We start from the raw sequence: 20,021 nt of genomic DNA on the forward strand, positions 1-20,021 counted from the left end.
AAGAGACTTAGGGGTGCAGGTGCATATTACCTTGAAAGTGGAGTGCAAGTAGACAGAGTGGTGAAAAAGGCGAATGGCACTCTTGCCTTTATTGGTCAAAACATTGAGTATAGAAGTTGGGATGTTATGTTGCGGCGGTACGGGACATGAGTGAGGCCACTTCTGAAATACTGCGTACAATTCTGGTCGCCTTTCCATTTGAAGGACGTTGTTAAACTTGAGAGGGTGAAGAAAATATTTACAAGGAACTTGATGGGACTGGAGGGTTTGAGCTATAGGGAGAGGCTGAATAAGCTGGGGCTTTTTTCCCTGGATCATCGGAGATGGAGAGATAACCTTGTAGAGGTTTATAAAATCAAGCAGGGCATGGTTAGGATGAATAGCCAAGGTCTTTATCCTTGGGTAGAGAAGTCCAAACCAAGAGGGCATAGGTTTAAGGTAAGAGGGAAAGATTAACATGGACTTGATGGGTAACTTTTTCACACAGAGGGTGGTGCATGTATGGAATGAGCTGCCAGAGGAAGTGGTGGAGGTGGGTACAATTACAGAATTTAAAAGGCACTAGAAAGGGTTTAGAGGGATATGGGCCAAATACTGGCAAATGGGACTAGATCAGTTTGGGATGTTTGGTCGGTGTGGATGAGTTCAACCGAGGGTTTGTTTCTGTGCTCTATGACTCTACTGTTGTAATGTGAATTACAGTGAAGCATTTGGCTGTTTCCACATCACTGTATGAGTTGGTTGAAATGGACCAATTTCTAAAGCATAGAGGTCTTGGAGGTTTATTCAGACCAGTCACTGTCCTAAGATCAATGTTAATACCATATTTCCAGGGAAAACACCTAATGACATTTCCATCGACAGGAAAACATCAGTGATAAGTACACAGAACTCTTTCGGTCCATTTTGACTTTGTGAATGGAATACAGGTTCCACAGACTAATTCCAATGGAGACGTCAACAATAAGAGCTTCAACTTCATACGTGTGTAGCTTATTTCAGAGCACAAAAGTTAGAAGCAGAATTTAAAGCCCTATATGGTGGGAAGTTTAGTAATGGAGGCTAATTTAATCAGGCAGCAGGTTGGTGGGTCGAGTTCCTGCCACTACCTGACATGCCGCAATTAAGACCGTGACAGGAAGACCCAATGGTACCCTTCACACTCAACTGCCTATTCTGTAGTATGGGAGCAAGGCAGGGAAACAGATCCGTGATCGATTTAAGGACTCTCGGTGTGTGGTGGTTTGTGCTGCTGCTGGTCCCTTAGTCACAGGATAATGGTGAAGGATCCTTTTATCAGGAAGCAAGGGGCACATTCTCCTCAGTCCCAACCTTTACGAAGTTTTGAAGAATCCATATATTGTGGCCTAGGTCAGGTGCTATTTTTGTTTTATCCATCACGTGGAGCAGAACTGGATGGTCTGTTTTGGTATTACATGGAAAGACTCTGCCTGGGGGAGAACATTGAATTTAACTATGTCACGTAATAACCATTCAATATAGTAATCGAAAATGCAGTCGTTCTGGTGAAATATTAGCCTAAACGACAGGCCAGATTACTGTTGCAGTGTTTAACAAATTTTTTTGGTTATTATGGTGACAGGATCCAGCCAGTCCGCTCAGAACCTGTTAGCATGCCTGGATCATCAAGAGTAATTGCTGACCGGAGAACTCTTTCAACGGTGATTGATGCTGGATCAGGTAGGAAATCTACCCACAAGTTGCGCTGGGAGGGGCGCAGATGTCATAACTTCACCTGCTGAACTCTCTTATTTGAATATGTGTAATGCTCCAATTAGACTGATTTGTTCAGCAGACTTCCATTTGATTTTTCTGAAGGTGTCACAAGCTATCTTAAGAATTATTAGTGACGTGTTTGCCAGGGATATGCTAATGTAAATGTCTTGTCTGATGTGAAAAAAATCTACAGTGGATTAACTGTGGTCTCAGAGTGCATGTGCCTGCGTAGTTGGATGATACATTCTGACAGAGTGAAAGCTGTTGCTGTAAAAGAGTAAGATAATTCTTGTCATTTGCAACAATAGAAATTTGTTTCTGCCTTCAAGTTTCCATTGTTTCATGGTTTTGTTCCCTGAACATGTTATCAAGGCTTTCTGCTTCCTAGTATACGGTGGTAAAGATCTGGTGGTATGAAGTTTTCTGATATATGCTCTGGTGTGCATCTTGAGTACAACTGAATCAAAATTAACATGCCTCCTGATGTGAATGAGAGTTGACGGCAAAATAAATTGTAGTTTCATGCATGCTGGTAACAAATAACAGATTTGCAGTAGAGGATCAGCCATGACATGTTGAATGGCAGAGTCGGCTCAGTGGACTGAATGGCCTGTTTTTGTTTTCAGTGTTTTTATGGAGCAGTGTTATGTTTTCATGTACATTTCCTACAAGCCTTTTCATCATATGCTCAAATCAGGGTAGAATTGCTCTGGGTGCTGTGATGTAAATGATTGATGATAAGTTCCTCTGGACAGTATTTCCTGCAAAAATACAAATGTGCACTTTGTTACTATTTATGTGCCCATTATGAACAGTGAATTCAGCACGTAGAACTCTGTGACCCTCAGCTAGAAAATCCAAGTTTAAATGCAATTGGCATTCACACTACTTCCTCTCAAGGGCATGTTTTGTCTGCCCTAGCCTGTAGGACAGGAGTGAAAAACTAGTAACAGGAATCAAAGCTCCTGAGTTCAAGCACACCACTTACTGAGTTAATCAAGAAGTGCTGCAGAAAGAATTCCGGATGTGCCTGAAAGACAACTTGTCCAAGAAGAGTAGTGTGATGAAAAGTGAGAACTGAGAAGGTTACACTCGTAACATTTCAACATACCACTATGTCAAGACACATATGATAACCACTCCAAAATGCATCCATAAACTTACCCATAGTTTTTCAAATTGGCTCATCTTTAAACATAGGGTTTAATTTTAAGCTAACTCCAGGACGCCCAAGGAATAGTGTAGAATTCCAGTTTTATGCTGTCGCTATTATTGATTTCAATGGGAAATAAAATTGAGTAGAATGTGAAGCCAATGTTGCACCCAGTCACCTCAGTCTACTGCCGAGCTGGTTCCACTGAAGTTGTTCCCTGTCAGCAATGGCAGACTCTTTACAGGAATACCAGATGTCTCACCACCCACAAAATATGTGACAGTCAGGAATTTTACATGTAACGAGCAACCTATTTTTACAGAAGTTTGAAAAATATTGTTTTTACATTGATTTTAATCTTTCAGTGTGATGCAATCCAGATACACAACACAACTGACGGATTTAAAATTTGTGAGTCAGATTCCAAAAGCCTTACATTGCTTGCGGTCTCTGTTTTTCAGTAAACCACCAGTTCCTGTTATGTATGCTTTACTGTTCCAATATTCTAGCTCACTGCAATCTCAGTGACACTGTTCAAGCCCTCATTGACTTGGGTTAGATTTGGTGCCACCCAGTTCGCAGCAATGAACAGTATGTTATAAGTGTCTAACCATGCATTTTAAACATGTAATTCTGAAGCAGTTTCCAACTTAACTTTTAACATTGAGGTTTACTTTGATCTTCCACTCAAACCAGTTCTTGCCAATTTTCTCAAACATTTATATTTAATCATCTTTCATTATCCTTAATGACCATTAAAAAAGAGCGCCAAAGAACTAAAAGCAGCATTTATATTGTGACTACCAATCTACAAGATGGATTTTCAGCAGATTTATATTCTGTAGCTGTAAAGCAGTAGTTTGTGATCAAGAAATGATGAATTGCGGGAAATGCGGGAGACACGGTCGAGCGCGTTCTCGACCTTTAGTGCGAACCGAGCATAGGTGTTCTGTAAAGCGGTCCCCAAGCCTCCGCTTGGTTTCCCCGATGTAGAGGAGGCCACAACGGGAACAGTGGATGCAGTATACCACATTAGCAGATGTGCAGGTGAACATCTGCTTGATGTGGAAAGTCTTCTTGGGGCCTGGGATGGGGGTTGAGAACACCCTCGACCGTGTCTCCTGCAACTCATCCCTCACACCCCCTCTCCGCAATAACAACCAAAACAGAATCCCCCTTGTCCTCACGTACCACCCCACCAACCTCCGGATCCAACGCATCATCCTCCGACACTTCCGCCATCAGCAATCCGACCCCACCACCAAAGACATTTTTCCCTCCCCACCCTTATCTGCTTTCCGGAGGGACCACTCTCTCCGGGACTCCCTTGTCCGCTCCACACTCTCCTCCAGCCCCACCACACCTGGCACTTTTCCCTGCAACCGCAGGAAGTGCTACACCTGCCACTACACCTCCCCCCTCACCCCCATCCCAGGCCCCAAGAAGTCTTTGGTGGTGGGGTCGGATTGCAGATGGCGGAAGTGTCGGAGGATGATGCGTTGGATCCGGAGGTTGGTGGGGTGGTACGTGAGGACAAGGGGGATTCTGTTTTGGTTGTTATTGCTGGGAGGGGGTGTGAGGGATGAGTTGCGGGAAATGCGGGAGACACAGTCGAGGGCGTTCTCGACCCCCATCCCAGGCCCCAAGAAGACTTTCCACACCAAGCAGATGTTCACCTGCACATCTGCTAATGTGGTATACTGCATCCACTGTTCCCGTTGTGGCCTCCTCTACATCGGGGAAACCAAGCGGAGGCTTGGGGACCGCTTTGCAGAACACCTACGCTCGGTTCACACTAAACTACTGCACCTCCCAGTCGCGAACCATTTCAACTCACCCTCCCATTCCTCAGACGACATGTCCATCCTGGGCCTCCTGCAATGCCACAACGATGCTACCCGAAGGTTGCAGGAACAGCAACTCATATTCCGCTTGGGAACCCTGCAGCCCAACGGTATCAATGTGGACTTCACAAGCTTCAAAATCTCCCCTCTCCCACCGCATCCCAAAACCAGCCCAGCTCGTCCCCACCTCCCTAACCTGTCCTTCCTCCCACCTATCCCCTCCTCCCACCCGAAGCCCCACCCCCATCTCCTTCCTACTAACCTCATCCCGCCCCCTTGACCTGTCTGTCCTATCTCCTCCCTAACTCCCCATCTACACTCACCTTTACTGGCTCCATCCCTGCCTCTTTGACCTGTCTGTCTCCTCTCCACCTATCTTCTCCTCTATCCATCTTCTATCCGCCTCCCCCTCTCTCCCTATTTATTTCAGAACCCCCTTCCTCTCCCCCATTTCTGAAGAAGGGTCTCGGCCCGAAACGTCAGCCTTCCTGCTCCTCTGATGCTGCTTGGCCTGCTGTGTTCATCCAGCTCTACACCTTGTTATCCCATATGTACACACTTAGGTGTACTCACAGAGCTCAGTACCTGGCTAGTAAATTATAAAATGCGTTGAGAGTTGGCAACACTGTCCATAATCTCAAACTACTCCAAAAACGCTCTGTCGTCTGTAAAAATAACCAGAGATCTAGAGTGTCAGTTTAACACTGCACTGGAATGGCATTCTTAACATCAGGAGGCTCAATAGGAGAGGGGTGGCCTGCCTGAATGTAGCATCTTATCCCAATGGTTCTCGGGGGTCGGCAGGAATGTGTAGGTGAGGCTTTAATTAGATTTGCCATGATCTTATTGAATGGTGGAGAATTAGAAGGGCCAAATGGCCTATTCATGCTCCTGATTTGTATATTCATATGTACCCATCTCCCTGTTGGTAACTTTGGAGATGCATTCTTATTTTTGCATCTATTTTTGTCTGCAAAGTAGGAACTGCTGCTCCACACTGCTGCAGAAATCATACTATAACAATGCTCTTTCGTTCGGTTCTATCATCTTCTAATGATATTTATTTAAATAAGGAATAGAGTGACATTATCAGATACAGTCTTAAAAATTAAGCCAGCCAACACCATTCAGAGTTTGAGAGAGATAGTCATCGGAAGGGTCTGAACTAATTCAGCTTCTTCACACCAGATCAATTTTTAACATCAGAATTTACTGTTTAAACAGGTATATATAACAAATAAACATGGATAGCTCTAAAGATAGATCAAAGTGGAAAGATCAAAACAAATAACCTCGGTGTTAATTGAATCTTTATGCCTCTAGTTTGGAAATTCTGCTGAACCATATTTAGCTTGTTAAACCTAAAAAATGTGGAAAGATAAGTCTACATTAAACACAAACATTAACATATTTATTTTTGTAATCTGATATGGAACAACACACTTTCTATAGGCTTTATTGCATTTTTTAATACTAATGAGACTACAGTATTCCACAGAGTGATCCCTAATTTGGAATAATTACCCTAGGTTACCATTGTTTCTAAATTATTTCAGACAGTCCACTGCAACCCTACATACATTGGGAGCTCCAAGAAACCTTTTATGATTGGATCAGGACTTCTATGAAATGCAAGTAAACATAAGTAATTTGTAAATCTTTGCAAGAAGAGCCATCGAATCATCCATTCAGCCACTGTACCTGAATCCAAACAGAAAACACTGAAAAATCTCCATTATATACAGAAGTGATTAGAAAGCTAATGAGGTCTCTTGGGAGCAACTTGGCAGTAGACTGAGTTATACTTATTGTGCCCAAATTTTTATTAAAAAAATAGGTAATTGAGAGATACTTTGAATCTTTGATCAAGAATTCTATACTGCTGGAAAGATTAAAAATTTAATTCCATAGTTTGAAATTCACATTCAGTTTTGCGTATCATGGAGCTGTGTGGATATTGGGTTTTGGACAGTTATTTGGTGTAACATTTGTAAGATTCGGAATGATTTCTTGTGGTGGTGGTGGTGGTAGTGGTGGTGATGATATGCTGCTTAGAAGCTGGTAAGAATGTGCATTTAAAATAACAGAAATTCTGGCTCTGTATGGGCTTGAAATTGCTAGCCCCTGTAAAAGAGCAGGAAAGCCCTTTACACCTCATTATTCCTCCTGGCTCTTGTTTGTTTGTAATTGTACAAGGGTAGCATATCAAGCTACTCCTAAACACGACTTCTTGCTGATGGCAATTGTACTCATTGAATAACTAGCTTAGCTTACATTCTTGATCCCTTAATTACATACCAAACAGCAACATCATACTGACTAATTGTGAGCTTTCCTGTATTGGACGTAGCAATCCTTAAGTACTGCTCGTAAAATCTCATACACTTTGTTGGTAGTAAACCACGTAATACACCTCTGAACTTGAACTATTTTAGTATTAAAACTGACTTAAATGGAACAGACACATTATATATGCATAAAACATTGCAAAGAAGAAACTTGTGACTCCATTCTAAAGACTTATCAAAACTTTAAAAGGCTTTTGTCAGCAAACACATTTCTCTACTTGGCTCTTAGTTCTTGAAATTCTCTATCACACTTGCAGCAGCTGCAAAAAGAAGGGAGGATCATAAGTTAGAAACAGTAGCAATCTACAATACAGAAATTAGATCTAATTTAGTCTAATTTGTAGATAGTATTTTGGTGTATTCTGTGGTTATAAACCAAAGAATATATGAAATACAGGTGTATATACGAATTCACATCATACATCCATCAGTTTCAGATTATTTGTTACAATTGACTTTCACCTAAAGCCCAGTGTACTTGTCTGCTCATTCCATCGGAGTAACAACAATCAAAAATTATTTTCTTCAAGTAGAACTTAAACATGTTATCTAAAATATTACAGTGCGAAAGTGAGGAAAGCTGCATTATTTGCATTGCCATCCTTCAAAAGGACAGTCAGACAATGTCCTGTCTTCATGTTTGGATTAACTGTGTACAAAGTAGAGGAGGGCATTCTCTTGGTAACCTGACCAATTCTTCTTTCACGAACAAAGCAAATACAGCATTGTTGCTGAGGAGCAAGTGCCACATTTGTCTACATAATCAGTCACTGACTCCGAAATATTAATTATGCAAAGTGCTTTGTGTCATTTTGGCAATACAATAAATTGTTATATAAATGTAAGCATTTCTCTTTCTTTCTACATGGATGAGATAATGTAAGAAAAACAAATATTTAGTAGTTATTTTACAAGTGTTCAAAGGCTGCCTGGTCATTATCATCACATGATTCATGATTTCTTTTCTGTCCTCAATTTTATACATCTCCTCCTCTTCTGAAAGTGTTGACCTGCATGCAGGAAACAGTTCTCCAGCTACCGGTTTGATGTGATACCTCAGTCAAATAATAATTCTTCATGTGTGAAAATTGACAGTGTCGGCATGGTCAGTTCTTATCTGGTCCTCACTCAAAGTGAACTGCCAATGTGGATTAGTGATCAGGAGTTAGAATCCTAAACAGGGACATAGTGAGTGATTAAAGCACTTCCATTGTCGTCTCAGCTGAGATCTGCTAATTCATCACAAATGGGCAGAATTACTGATTTGATTTTCATAATCTGCTTCCAGCTATCTCTGTACTGTACTCCGCACTTATCCCTTTTTGATAGACATAGTGATTCAATAATCAAAATTGATGAGTATTCATTTTATCAATACCCTGAGTCTGTGCCTACTTTTAATCCGGGAGGAAAGATTTTCCCATACTGTTTAGCAAGTTTATCATCTACATCAATCAGCTTCCATTGTAGCTTGGATTTGCAAAGTGAAACCAAATCCAGATGAGTTGTTCCAATAAACAAGCTCCCCACAAAAAGATCAACAACAGTTTGCATTAATGTACCACCTTTAATATAGCAAGTTGTTCAACAAAATGCATCACTGAGTTGCTAAAGGAAGTATCAGAGCAGCTGATTTGTTCGAAGAGATAGTATTAAGCCGTAATTTATAGCAGAATATGGCAGCAAGTTAAGAAACACCTAAGCAGCTGAAGGCATGGCCACCAGTGGTGGAGCAAATGAAGTCAGGCTATTGCAAAAGGTCAGGGTTGTAATGCTGGAGGAGGTTGCGGAGATAATATGTGGGTCACTGAGGGATTTGAATATGGCAAAGATTACACTTTAAAACTGAGGCATTGATAGACTGGGAGTCAGTTGTAAGCATTGCGATGATGGGTGATTAGAACATGGTACAAGCTAGGATTTGAGCAGCAGAGTTTTAGATCAGCTCAAGTTTATGGAGGGTTGTAGGTGAGAGGGCAACCAGGAGGTCATTGGAACCTGGAGGGAACAAAAGCATTGATGGAGAGTTCAGCAGGAAATTGGTTGAGGCAAGTTCAGATACTGATGATGTTACAGAGTTGGAAATAGTCAGTCTTGGTCATGGAGAAGGTAGAAAGTTGGCAGTTCAGCTCAGATTCAACATGGATGTCATGATTGCAATCCATCTGGTTCAGCCCCAGAACTTAAAAGATCTCGTATTAACATCCTCTAAAATCAGTTGACTTTCATGCAGCACATTTCCATGATTTTCTGTATAATACACAATATATCTCAAAATAATTCATTGTTAAGCATATTGAAACAAGGTAAAGGTTTTTTTAGAGACTTAAGATACAATATAAACCTGTTTCTTTCAACAATAACTACCATTTGAGCACCCAATGAGATCACATATTTGAAATTGCTATTGAATGTTTGGCACTTTAGAAACTAATTTGCATTCTCAATATGAGAACCTTTTAAAGTGGTTTTATATTTAAAAATATCTCCAGTGAGTTAAAGTGTAATATCACAGGCTGTTAACTTTTGGTGATTTGAATATGCTGTTATTGACTAAATTACACAATTTTTAAAAACCATTGTCTTTAGCTGGTGATTATTTAGACAGGTAAGGTTCTCGGCACTAGATCATTGATTTTATGGTTTGTGTATTGAAATCTGGTAGTCTTAATTGACTTTTACTTGGCCAGTATTAATGAGGTGTAGTTGTTAGGTGTTAAGTTGTAGACCAGGAGTGATGCCCATAAGAAAAACAAAACCAATTGACAACTTTTTTGAAGTTATATCCATCAGTATTGTCATAAACCATTCTTCAGTATTTATATTAACTCTGACATGGTATCTGAAGCAGAGTTACAGTGAGCTTGTAAGAATCATTAGAGCACTGTGAATGCTGGAAATCTGAATAAAGACAGAAGATGCTAACAATGTTCAACAGGAAAGGAAGCATCCACAGGGAGAGAGGTCAAGGGTTAACATTTAAGTTTGATGCTATTTCTAACTTTGCTTTCTCTCTCTGCCTAGATGTTGCTGAACCTCCTAAGTATTTCTAGCATTTTCTATTTGCATTATTTTAGAATCAGATAGACTTTAACAAAATACTGTAAATCAACATCAGTATTGTGCAGAGACCAGAGAAGATGGGATTGATGTCCTTTCAGCAGATATTGCTTCTGGGAAATTTAATAGAGATGTTCAAAATTCTGAGGGGTTTTAATAGAGTAGTTGGGGAGAAACTTTATTTCCTGTGGCACGAGGGCTGGTAATCAGAGAACACTGATTAGATATAATTGGTAAAAAGGATGAGGAGCAAAATGAGGGGCAGATTTTTTAAAAAATGTAAATAGTTCTTATAATCAGAGTTAATTGTCTGAAAGTCAGTGGAAGGAGATTCAAATATAACATTTTAAAATGAATTGGATAAGCACTTGGTAGGGACCAATTTGTAGGGATATGGGAAAGTGGGTTGTGCAGCCAATTGGACAGTTCTTTCAAAGAGCTGGCTCGGGTGTGATAGGTTGAAAGGACTTTCTTTGTGCTGTGGTACATATGGAGTCATTAATAGTGAGCAGGAAGCAAGATCATTGTTAATATAAGGTATGACAGAAGTAGGCTTTCAGAATGGGAAGATAATGAGTATTGTCAAGTGGTAAAGGCAGACTTCATTGTTTAGGTATGTGGTGGCTGATGACCTGTTGGTGATAGAGTAGCAGAAGGGGAACTATGTTGTAACCCAGATATGGAAGAGCAGAGATTGTATGCAGAATTGTGCACAGCAAAGTCCCGCGCACACTGCTGTGATGATGGCCAAGAGATCTGGCTTTTAGCTGTTATTTGAGGGCTAGATGTCAACCTAAACATTGCACTGAGCCTAACTGCCCTTGTTTAAAATAGTGCCATGGATCTTTACAACCATCTGTGAAAGCAGAAAGGGCATTTGTTTAGTATGTTATCTGAAAGATGCCACCTCTAACAGTGCAGTGCTCCCTCTGTACTTCAGGAAGAGAATGCTGCTTTATATGTGGGAGTTTCAAAGGGTCAGACTAAGTTGAGTATGTTTCCAGGATTTTGGGACAACAAGACAAAGGATAAGCATTTAGTATGAGATTAAAAAAAGGAATGGTTTTATTCTTGTTAGTGCTATGTTGCATTGTATTCTGGCTGACTAGTGATATAAGGTGGCAAAGTGAGAGTTGTCAAGTGGAGAGAAATGGTCAATCACTATCAACAATTTGCACTTGAATAAGGCGATTAGTCTAAACAGAAATCATAAGATTTTTCATAAGTAGCCATGAAGAAAATGGACACCAGGTCAGGAAAGGAGGAATTAGGGGATGACCAAAACATGGGATGAAGAGTTGCATTTGAAAAGGTTCCTAGAGGTAAAGGTCCAATGACTCGAACCTCATATGCTTCATTCTTTGTGAATTTTTATTTCTTGGACAATTTATAGTTGACGTTTTTACTCTCTTTATGACTTACCTTTCATGACCTCTAGATATTTTAAAACATTTTATAGTTGATGAAGTACTGAAATGGAGTCAGTGTTGCAATGTTATTTTTTGTTCTGTCTGTTCAAATGGTGATGAGGCCTGCAAATTCAGATAGTACAGGTGAATGAGCTTCTCTCCTGCAGACAATGTCATAATATTGTTCCTATGATATTATATCCTGTTATTTTTCATTGCTAATAGTAGTGAAAATTTTTTTATGGGCTGTTTTACCTGAGTAGTTGAATGTATGCTGAAATCTGACATCAGCATGTATTCAGCACTAATATTATTCTCTTATGAGTCCTTCTGACCGTGTAGTTTACTGTATTGAACTACGGCTAATGAGAAATACATATGGCAAACATAAAACAATCTTACAGAATAAGATATTTATATATTGGAGATTTAACTCTGTGTTTGGGTGTAGGAGATTGGTTTGGTTTAAATCATTGCATTTTTACACTGGATCATAAATTTTTATAACCTTCTTTGAACCAGGAAGTGATTCCCCAGATATGGTTCCTTCGCTTGGATTGATGGCTGTTTATGAGTCGATGTTTATCTAGCTCTTTGATTACTTGCTGTGGTGCCTCGTCTTATCAGACTTTATCGCCATGTCTAACCTGAAAAACATTAAGTCAACCTATATGTTAATTTTATGGATGATTATAATTAGGCCTGAACCATTAGTCCCTTTGATGCTTCCTTCCCTAGCAATGGCTTTCAAGGTAATTGTTTAACTGTTGATCTCCTGCAGTGTTGTCACTGTAAGCTGACATCTGGTTTCTTCGACTCTTAAAATCACCTGGACATCCTCACTAACTAATAACCTGAACCTGGTTTTGAAGCTGGGGTGCAGTTTTTTAAAACAACTTTATTTTGTTGTATTACTTTGAATCTGGAATGGCAACACACTGGAATAAATATTCATAGGTCTGCAAAAGACTGAGGGAGGAATTCCACCGTACTAGATGGCAACAAAGCAAAGTAGTTTAAACGGGAGCAGTTCTATATTCTGCTGTCTTCTGATCAAACAAATCAAGGGAGGTTAAGTGTTAATTGTACAGGGCATTGGTGAGACTTGGGGCAGGGACAGAAGCCACAAATCTCGGCCCCACATCCCTAATGCAAGCACAGCAGGATCGCCTCTGATCAGCACATGGCAAGCCCTGCCCCTTGACCAAGCACAGGAGGCTTCTAGAAGCCTAGACCACTGTTATTAGGCCCTAATGTGCCTCCTATCCTGGGAACCAGTGCAACCACATTTGGAATATTGTGTAAGGTATTGATCTCTTTAGAAACATAGAAAATAGGAGCAAGAGTAGACCACTTGGCCCCTTGAGCCTGCTTTGCTATTCAGTGTGATCATGGCTGATCATCTAACCCAGTATTGCATTTCCGCTTTTTCACCATATCCTTTGATTCCTTTAACCCTAAGAACTACATCTAACTCCTCCTTGAAAACATTCAATGTTATTACCTCAACAGCTTTCTGTGGCAGAGAACTCCACAGGCTCACCACTCTCTAGGTGAAAAAAAATCTCCTCATCTCAGTCCTAAATGGCCTACGCCATATTCTTAAGCTGCGAAGCCTCTTTCTAAACTCCCCAATCATTGGGAACGACCTTCCTGTATTTATCCTTTCTAGTCCTGGCAGAATTTTATAGATTTTTTTATGAGAGACCTCTTCATTCTTCCAAACTCCAGTGAATATAGTCCTACTGATCAGTATCTCTTCATACATCAGTCCTGTCATCCCAGGAACCAGTCTTGCAAAGGAAAAGAATGTCTGGTTCGATAGAGCAGCAGTCAACCTGGTTACATGCACTCCCTCCATAGTCAGAATATCTTTCCTAAGATAAGGCGAATAAAACTGCACACAATATTCTAGCTGTGGTCTCACCAAGGTCCTGTACAATTGAAGCAATACATCCCTGCTCCTGTACTCGAATCCCATTGCTATGAAGGCCAACACACCATTTCTCTCCTTTACTGCATGCTTACTTTCAGCAGCTGGTATATAAGGACACCCAGGTCTCATTGAACCTTCCCCATTCCCTATCGACACCATTCAGATATCATCTGCCTTCTTGTTTATGCTACCATTGTGGATAACCTCATATTTATCCACATCCTACATCATGTACCCTGCATTTGCCCACTCCCTCAACTTGTCCGAATCATACTGAACCATCTCTGCATCCTTACGTTTCATCCTCCCCACTCATCTGTAAAATTTGATATATTACATTTAGTTTTCTCATGTAAGTCATTGATAATATTTTGAATATTTGGGGTCCAAACGTTGATTCCCGTGGAACCCCACTAGTTGAAAGATGACCCATTTATTCCTATTCTTTGTTTCCAGTCTGTAAGCAGTTCTCTATCCATGTCAGTATAGTACTGCAGTCTCATGCACTTTAACTTTACATGGTAATCTCTTATATGGGCCCTTATTGAAAGCCTTCTGAAAGTCCATGTAAACCAAGTCCCCTTTATCAACCCCCTTACCCACTAGTTACATCCTCAACATTCCAGTAGATTTGTCATGCATGATTTCTCTTTTGTAAATCCATACACACTCTGTCCAATCCTGTCACTATTTTCCAAGTGCTTTGCGATTAAAAGGAAACTTTATTTAAGGAAGGATGTAAATGCCCTGGAAGCAGTTCAGCGAAGGTATAGCAGACAATGCCTGGAATGGGTGGGTTGTCTTATAAGAAAAAGTTGGACAGTCAGGTTTGTATCAGCTGGAATTCAGAAGAGTAGGAAGGATTTTCTTTGAAAGGTATAAGATCCTGAGAGGTCTTCTCAGGGTAGATGTGGAAAGGATGTTTCCTTTTGCAAGTGTTACTGTTTCAAAATAAGGGGCCACACATTTTAAATAGTGATGAAGAGGATTTTTTTCTGAAGTTTGAGAGACTTTGGAACTCTCCTCTCCAAAAGGCAGTGAAAGCAGAGTCTTTGATTTTTTTCTAAGTCAGAGATAGGTAGGTTCTTGAGGCTAAATGGAATGAAAGGTTATAGGTCGTAATGTGGGGGATTTGAGATTACAGTCCGATTAGCCATCATCTTATTGAATGGCGGAGGAAGCTTGAGCTGTGAAGTGGTCTACTCCTGCTTCTAAACCAAATTATCATAATCTCTAATTTCAGTGCTGCTGGTTTTGGTCACAGATGTGTGCTCTCTAGACCCACACAGGAGCCTTGACAAGAGGTATTAGTTGTGTTCTGTATGTGAAAACAGCAAAAGCAGTAACCATACCATTCCTGGTAGGCTGAAGCTATTCATCATTTGATGGAAGGTTCAGAACAATCTTCTTAGTTAAATGAAAGATTTTTCTTTGTGTGGCCAGGAGGAGGAGGGATTTCAGTTGGGTCCCACAAAGAAGTTGAGGCCTTTCTTACCCTGCATCCCTATCCCTCATGTGAGACCCTCTGGGATCACCTCCTTCTCCACCCATCCCCCTCATTTACCTGTAAATTCCAGTGTTCTACTGCCCAACCACTTTTGTTGTCATTTTACTCATTCCAAGCAGAAACTACACTGACAGCAAATAAATGAGATCCAGTAGTTAAGACGCACTTAAGCTCAAGCTAATGAGCCCACCCACCTGAAGGTTTGTCAGTTTTATGAATCTGCTGATTACATTCAAGCTTCCCTAGATTTAGGCCATGCCATTAGGGTACCATATTTGTGGGTAGAGGAGGGGCAAGTAGCAAAGACTGATAAGTATATCCCCGTACAGTTGAGAAATTTCCCAATGCAGGAATGAACTGTAATAAGTAATTGAAAAGACCGTGACTCCTTTACCCACACAGCTGAAGAAAGCTGATAAGAACGAAGAGTCTGCTGAAGAAAACTACTGATTAATAATGTGGTAGTATTGTAATTCCAGTGTCAAAGTATTGATGCTTTCCTGTTTATTGAAATGCAAGAAAATTATGAAGTAAAGGTTCAAAAAATCATTTTGAGTGTGAAACACAATGTGATGCTCACAAGTCAGTTTTAAAAGAAGAAAGTATTCTGAGTCCAAGGCAGATCTCTTGAGTGCCACAGGCTAGAACTGATAAGGCTGACTGGTCACCGGTTTCCAGTTACTGGCATTGAGAGTTCTGAGAAGGCCTGGCGTCTAGTGTAGTTAAAAGCTGTCCGTGCCTGAGTGGAGACGGCCTGTGCTTGGGGGTTGTCGGTGCGGCAAAGTGTAATCAATATGGTCTGGAGTCCTTGACCCGGGCCTGTAATTACCTCAGGAGGGATAAAGGCAGTTTGTTGTGGCAAATAGTGGCTGCATTCAGGTCCAATGAGCATGGCTGTGCTCTGGGAATGCAGGTTGAAGGCAAAGAAATCCTGTCCTTTGGTGTCGTTGACAGCAGTCAGGATGGATTTAATAAAACAAATAAGTGGAGTTTTTCTCACGAGACACCACCTGTCCAAGGGCAGACTATAACCCTGAGCAAAGAAAAGAATGTCTGGATGGATAGGGGAACAGTCAACTTGGATATGTACACCAATTCAGAGAGCTGCTGAAACAAATTATGAAACTAAAGTTTTAAACAAGTTATTAGGAGCTCAACATTGCCCAGAGTGCACTCTCATCCAAATTCCACAATAGAAAGTAAGTACTTCCTACTTTTGAGTTGATTGGTAGGGCTGCTGAGTCAAAACTCGGTGTTGCTGCCCCGATACCAATGGGAGAGATTTAGGATGACAGCACGTTACCTGATATATTTAAAGAAATTTCGTTGGAGATTTCATTAGAGAAGACTAAATGCCTTGTATCATTGGAGATATCCATTGAAGAGTTATGGACTGCAACATCAACAAATATCAACAGTGCTTAAAATAAGCAAATCTCCAGGGATGGAGAGGAACTCTGAGGATATGACAAAAACTAGGAGCAAAATTTGTAAAGTGACTTAAGTTGTCATAATGGATTCACTGACTGCGGGGATGCCCCACTAAATTAGAACCAGATAATGAGGCAAAATAGATGACAAACCACATCTGAGCCACTAAAGATGCTTTGTAATAATCTTAATTGATGTGGATTATCAGTCTTGAGGACTGCCTTGATGATGATAAGAATATTAATCTAGCGAATAAACAAACCGTGTGAGAAAAATCTTGTCATAAAAGCTGCATGTGATAATGAGGCTGTTATAAAAGGCCCTTCACGGATGTAAAACCACTGGAAATTCAAGATAAAATCTGAGTTGTAAATTAGAAGTTAGCTGAAGGATTATCTAAAAACTTGTGATGCCAGGACAAGAAGCTAGATAGAGATTTTACAGCTGGCACAGGGATGATGAGCTAAGCATCTTCCTTCATTAACTTCTGTGATTTTGTGTTTTTGGACAGCTGACATTCCTACTGTTTGTAATATTTATTGACCACTAGCAGACATGGACTCAATGGGTCTAATGGCCACCTCCTGTGCTATAATTACTCTCTAACATGATTCATAGATTTCCATCCATTTTAGATGACTGCACGAAAAGGGATTTGAGTTTTGTCACATCTAAAACAATGTGAAACTCTCCAATAGGTACCTATAACAACATTTAATTTTTTGGAGCATGCTCATGGAAAAGACCATGTGGTATAATTAGACTATAAAACCAGGAGATGTAGGAGCAGAAATAGGCCATTCGGCCCATTGAGTCTGCTCTGCCATTCAAATTATGGCTGGTCTCAATCCTCTACTTCGCTTTCCTGCCTTTTCCTCATAACCCTTGATTCCCTTGCTGATTGAAAATCTGTCTATATCAGCCTTGGTCTTACTTACTTAGTCTCTATAGCCCTGTGCAGTAAAGAATTCCACAGATTGACTACCCTCTGAGAGAAAATAAAATCATTCTCATATCTGTCTTAACCCTTTATTCTGAGATTATGCCCTCTAGCCCCAGACTTGCTGACAAGGGGTGACAATTTCTCCACATCCACTTTGGGAAGTCCAAGAATCATGTACATTTCAATAAGGTCACTTCTCTAAATGTCAAAGAATATATATCCAACTTATTCAACCTCTATTCATAAGACAATCTCTCTATACCTGGGATGAGCCTAATGAACCTTGATTGAACTGCCTCCAGCTTATGCAAGTTTATCTTCCCTTGGATAAGGGAACTAAAGTTTATAGTTTCAGTTCATTAGATCAACACAATCATGGACATAAGTTTTCAGATTCACTTGGATCTCTTGCCGATGTGAGTTGAGAGCTTGAGTCACTTTTTCAACATAATTAAGTCTACTGATTCCATTTAAAGTAGTATTAATCATTCAATTTAGTGAAGTCTGCTTTATTAACTTACATACTTCATTCTCTTCTCCAATTGTCACATTATATTTCTTGGTTCCTTTAGCTTAGAAGATAGTATAGGTACTATTTTTGATGAATTTTGGCATTCTGGTCATTTTCCTTTGTTGTAATAAACTCAAGACAAGAATGTTCGACAGACTGGTTTGCAGCTGTTAAGAGCTCCATTTTGACACAAAAGAAATGGCGGAAACCATTTTTATTAATCTTTGTCAAGTTGGATGACCTTATTGCTGTTTGGACCAGTATTCAGCTGTTCAGTGACACTTGTCTATTGATGATGGGCAAACTTTTAAAATGTATTCAAATTTATCTAGTTGATAGGTTGGTATTCAAGTTCAAATTATCAGAACCAGTGTTCACATCTAGAGAACTCAGCAATGTGTACAGAGTAGGTGAATCCAAGTAAAATCTAGGCTTGGTGTATTATTATGTATTGTATATATTGAAATGTAGCCAAAACAAAGTCATTTCTGAATGGAATAATCAATATAGAAAAGGTAGTAAGTCCTTTAATCCATCAATCCTGTTCAGCTATTTGTATTAGCTACAGAAGCTATTGCCATTTTAGTCTTAATTTCCTGCTGTTTCAGTACATATAAATGTTGTTATTTTTCAAACAAATGTGTATTTACTTGTAACTCAAGGTTTACTGTGATGTTTGATAGCCTATTACTGGGAGAATATTTCTCTGAATTAGTTCTCACATGGTGTTATTCAAATTCCAAGAGTGTGTCCCTTTGTCTGAACCTGAACGGTTGCTGCATTAGTTGCTAACAATCATATTTTTCATATGGAACAAAAGTACTGGTTTTATTTTTTTAAATCTGTATTAATATACATGTAAGTCATTTAGATAGTTGCAGGCAAGCAAGATAGTTAGCATTTTGATTTAAAGTGCCCCTGATGGTTTCTCACTATGGTAAATTCCACAACCACAATTGTGACACATTGATGGTTTTAAATTAAGTTTCAGGAGTGAGGTTTTTTTTTGCTTTAACCTCTTTCGCAGTTGATTAATGAAGCTGAGTAAGTAATCCAGTACAGCCCTTTGGCATACTAGCAGAAAGATCAGTGTATAACAACAAGCTTAATTGAGAGCAAATAACATTTCAGTTTATGAAACCTCAGCAGATACAAAATAGTAGATGAAAAACAGATTCTAAAAATGTTACCTCAACTCTGGTGCCTTTTGGTAATGTTTTATTCAGCTAGCAATTTATTTGGCCCAGTAAACGGGCTAATTTCTCAAGCTATGTCCTATACAAGTGGTTATAGTCCACGAGCTGGAGCATGGGAGTGAAAGTAGAACATGTAAAAAACACAGAAGTCCCATTGACTTCCTACTATAAAGTTTGGAAGTCTAATAACTTGACTGTTGCGACTGGCAAAGGATCATAGGACTTAGAATCAGGAATAGGCCGTTTGACTTTTTGAGCCTGCACTGCCATTCAAAAAGATCATGAATGATCTAGTTATGGTCTCAACTCCATCTTCCTGTCTGTCCCTCCATAACCTGTGACTCCCTTCTCAATCAAAAATCTATCTAACAAATAAAATCAATGATCCAGCCTCCACTGCTTTCTGGGGAGGAAAATTTCACAAACAATCAACCCTTTGAGAGAAAAACATATTTTTTCATCTCCATCTTAAAAGGGAGTTCCTTTATTCTTAAACTGTTCTTCTAGTTCCATTCTCTCCCACCAGGGGAAAAATCCTTCAGGTATCCACTCAATCCAGTCTCCTCAGGATCTTTGTTTCAATAACATGGTTCCTTATTCTTCCAATGGGTATGTGTGCAACCTATTACTAAACTTCATAAAATATCCCTTCATTCCAGGAATGAATCAAATGAAGCTTTTCAGAACTGCTTCCAACACAGTTATATCTTTCATGAATAACTGAAAACTCTACCTACTACTGCCGATGTCATCTCATCTACAATTTCATTTTTCTATTCCCTTCCCTTTGTAAGAAACACTAACATTTTATTTGCCTTCCTAATCATTTGCTGTACATAACCTTATCATGACAACAACAGTCCCATTACATAGGTAGAAGTAGCAATGTTTAAACATTAACCCCCACTATCAAAAAGCCACTTCTTGCTTGAACTCATCTGGACTT

The 20,021-nt window shown here is 39.8% G+C and overlaps 1 protein-coding gene across 1 annotated transcript in view; it reads left to right on the forward strand.

The window, feature by feature from the left end:
• bcas3 (BCAS3 microtubule associated cell migration factor) overlaps positions 1-20,021 on the forward strand; it is a 1,061,909-nt gene that overhangs the window by 663,661 nt on the left and 378,227 nt on the right. Inside the window, exon 21 of the mRNA XM_048612335.1 lies at positions 1,604-1,701. Coding sequence (XP_048468292.1) covers positions 1,604-1,701 — 98 coding nt within the window. The remainder of the gene's footprint in view (positions 1-1,603; positions 1,702-20,021) is intronic.

Source organism: Rhincodon typus, chromosome 26 (assembly GCF_021869965.1).
Source record: "Rhincodon typus isolate 14 chromosome 26, sRhiTyp1.1, whole genome shotgun sequence".
Classification (NCBI taxonomy): Eukaryota; Metazoa; Chordata; class Chondrichthyes; order Orectolobiformes; family Rhincodontidae; genus Rhincodon; species Rhincodon typus.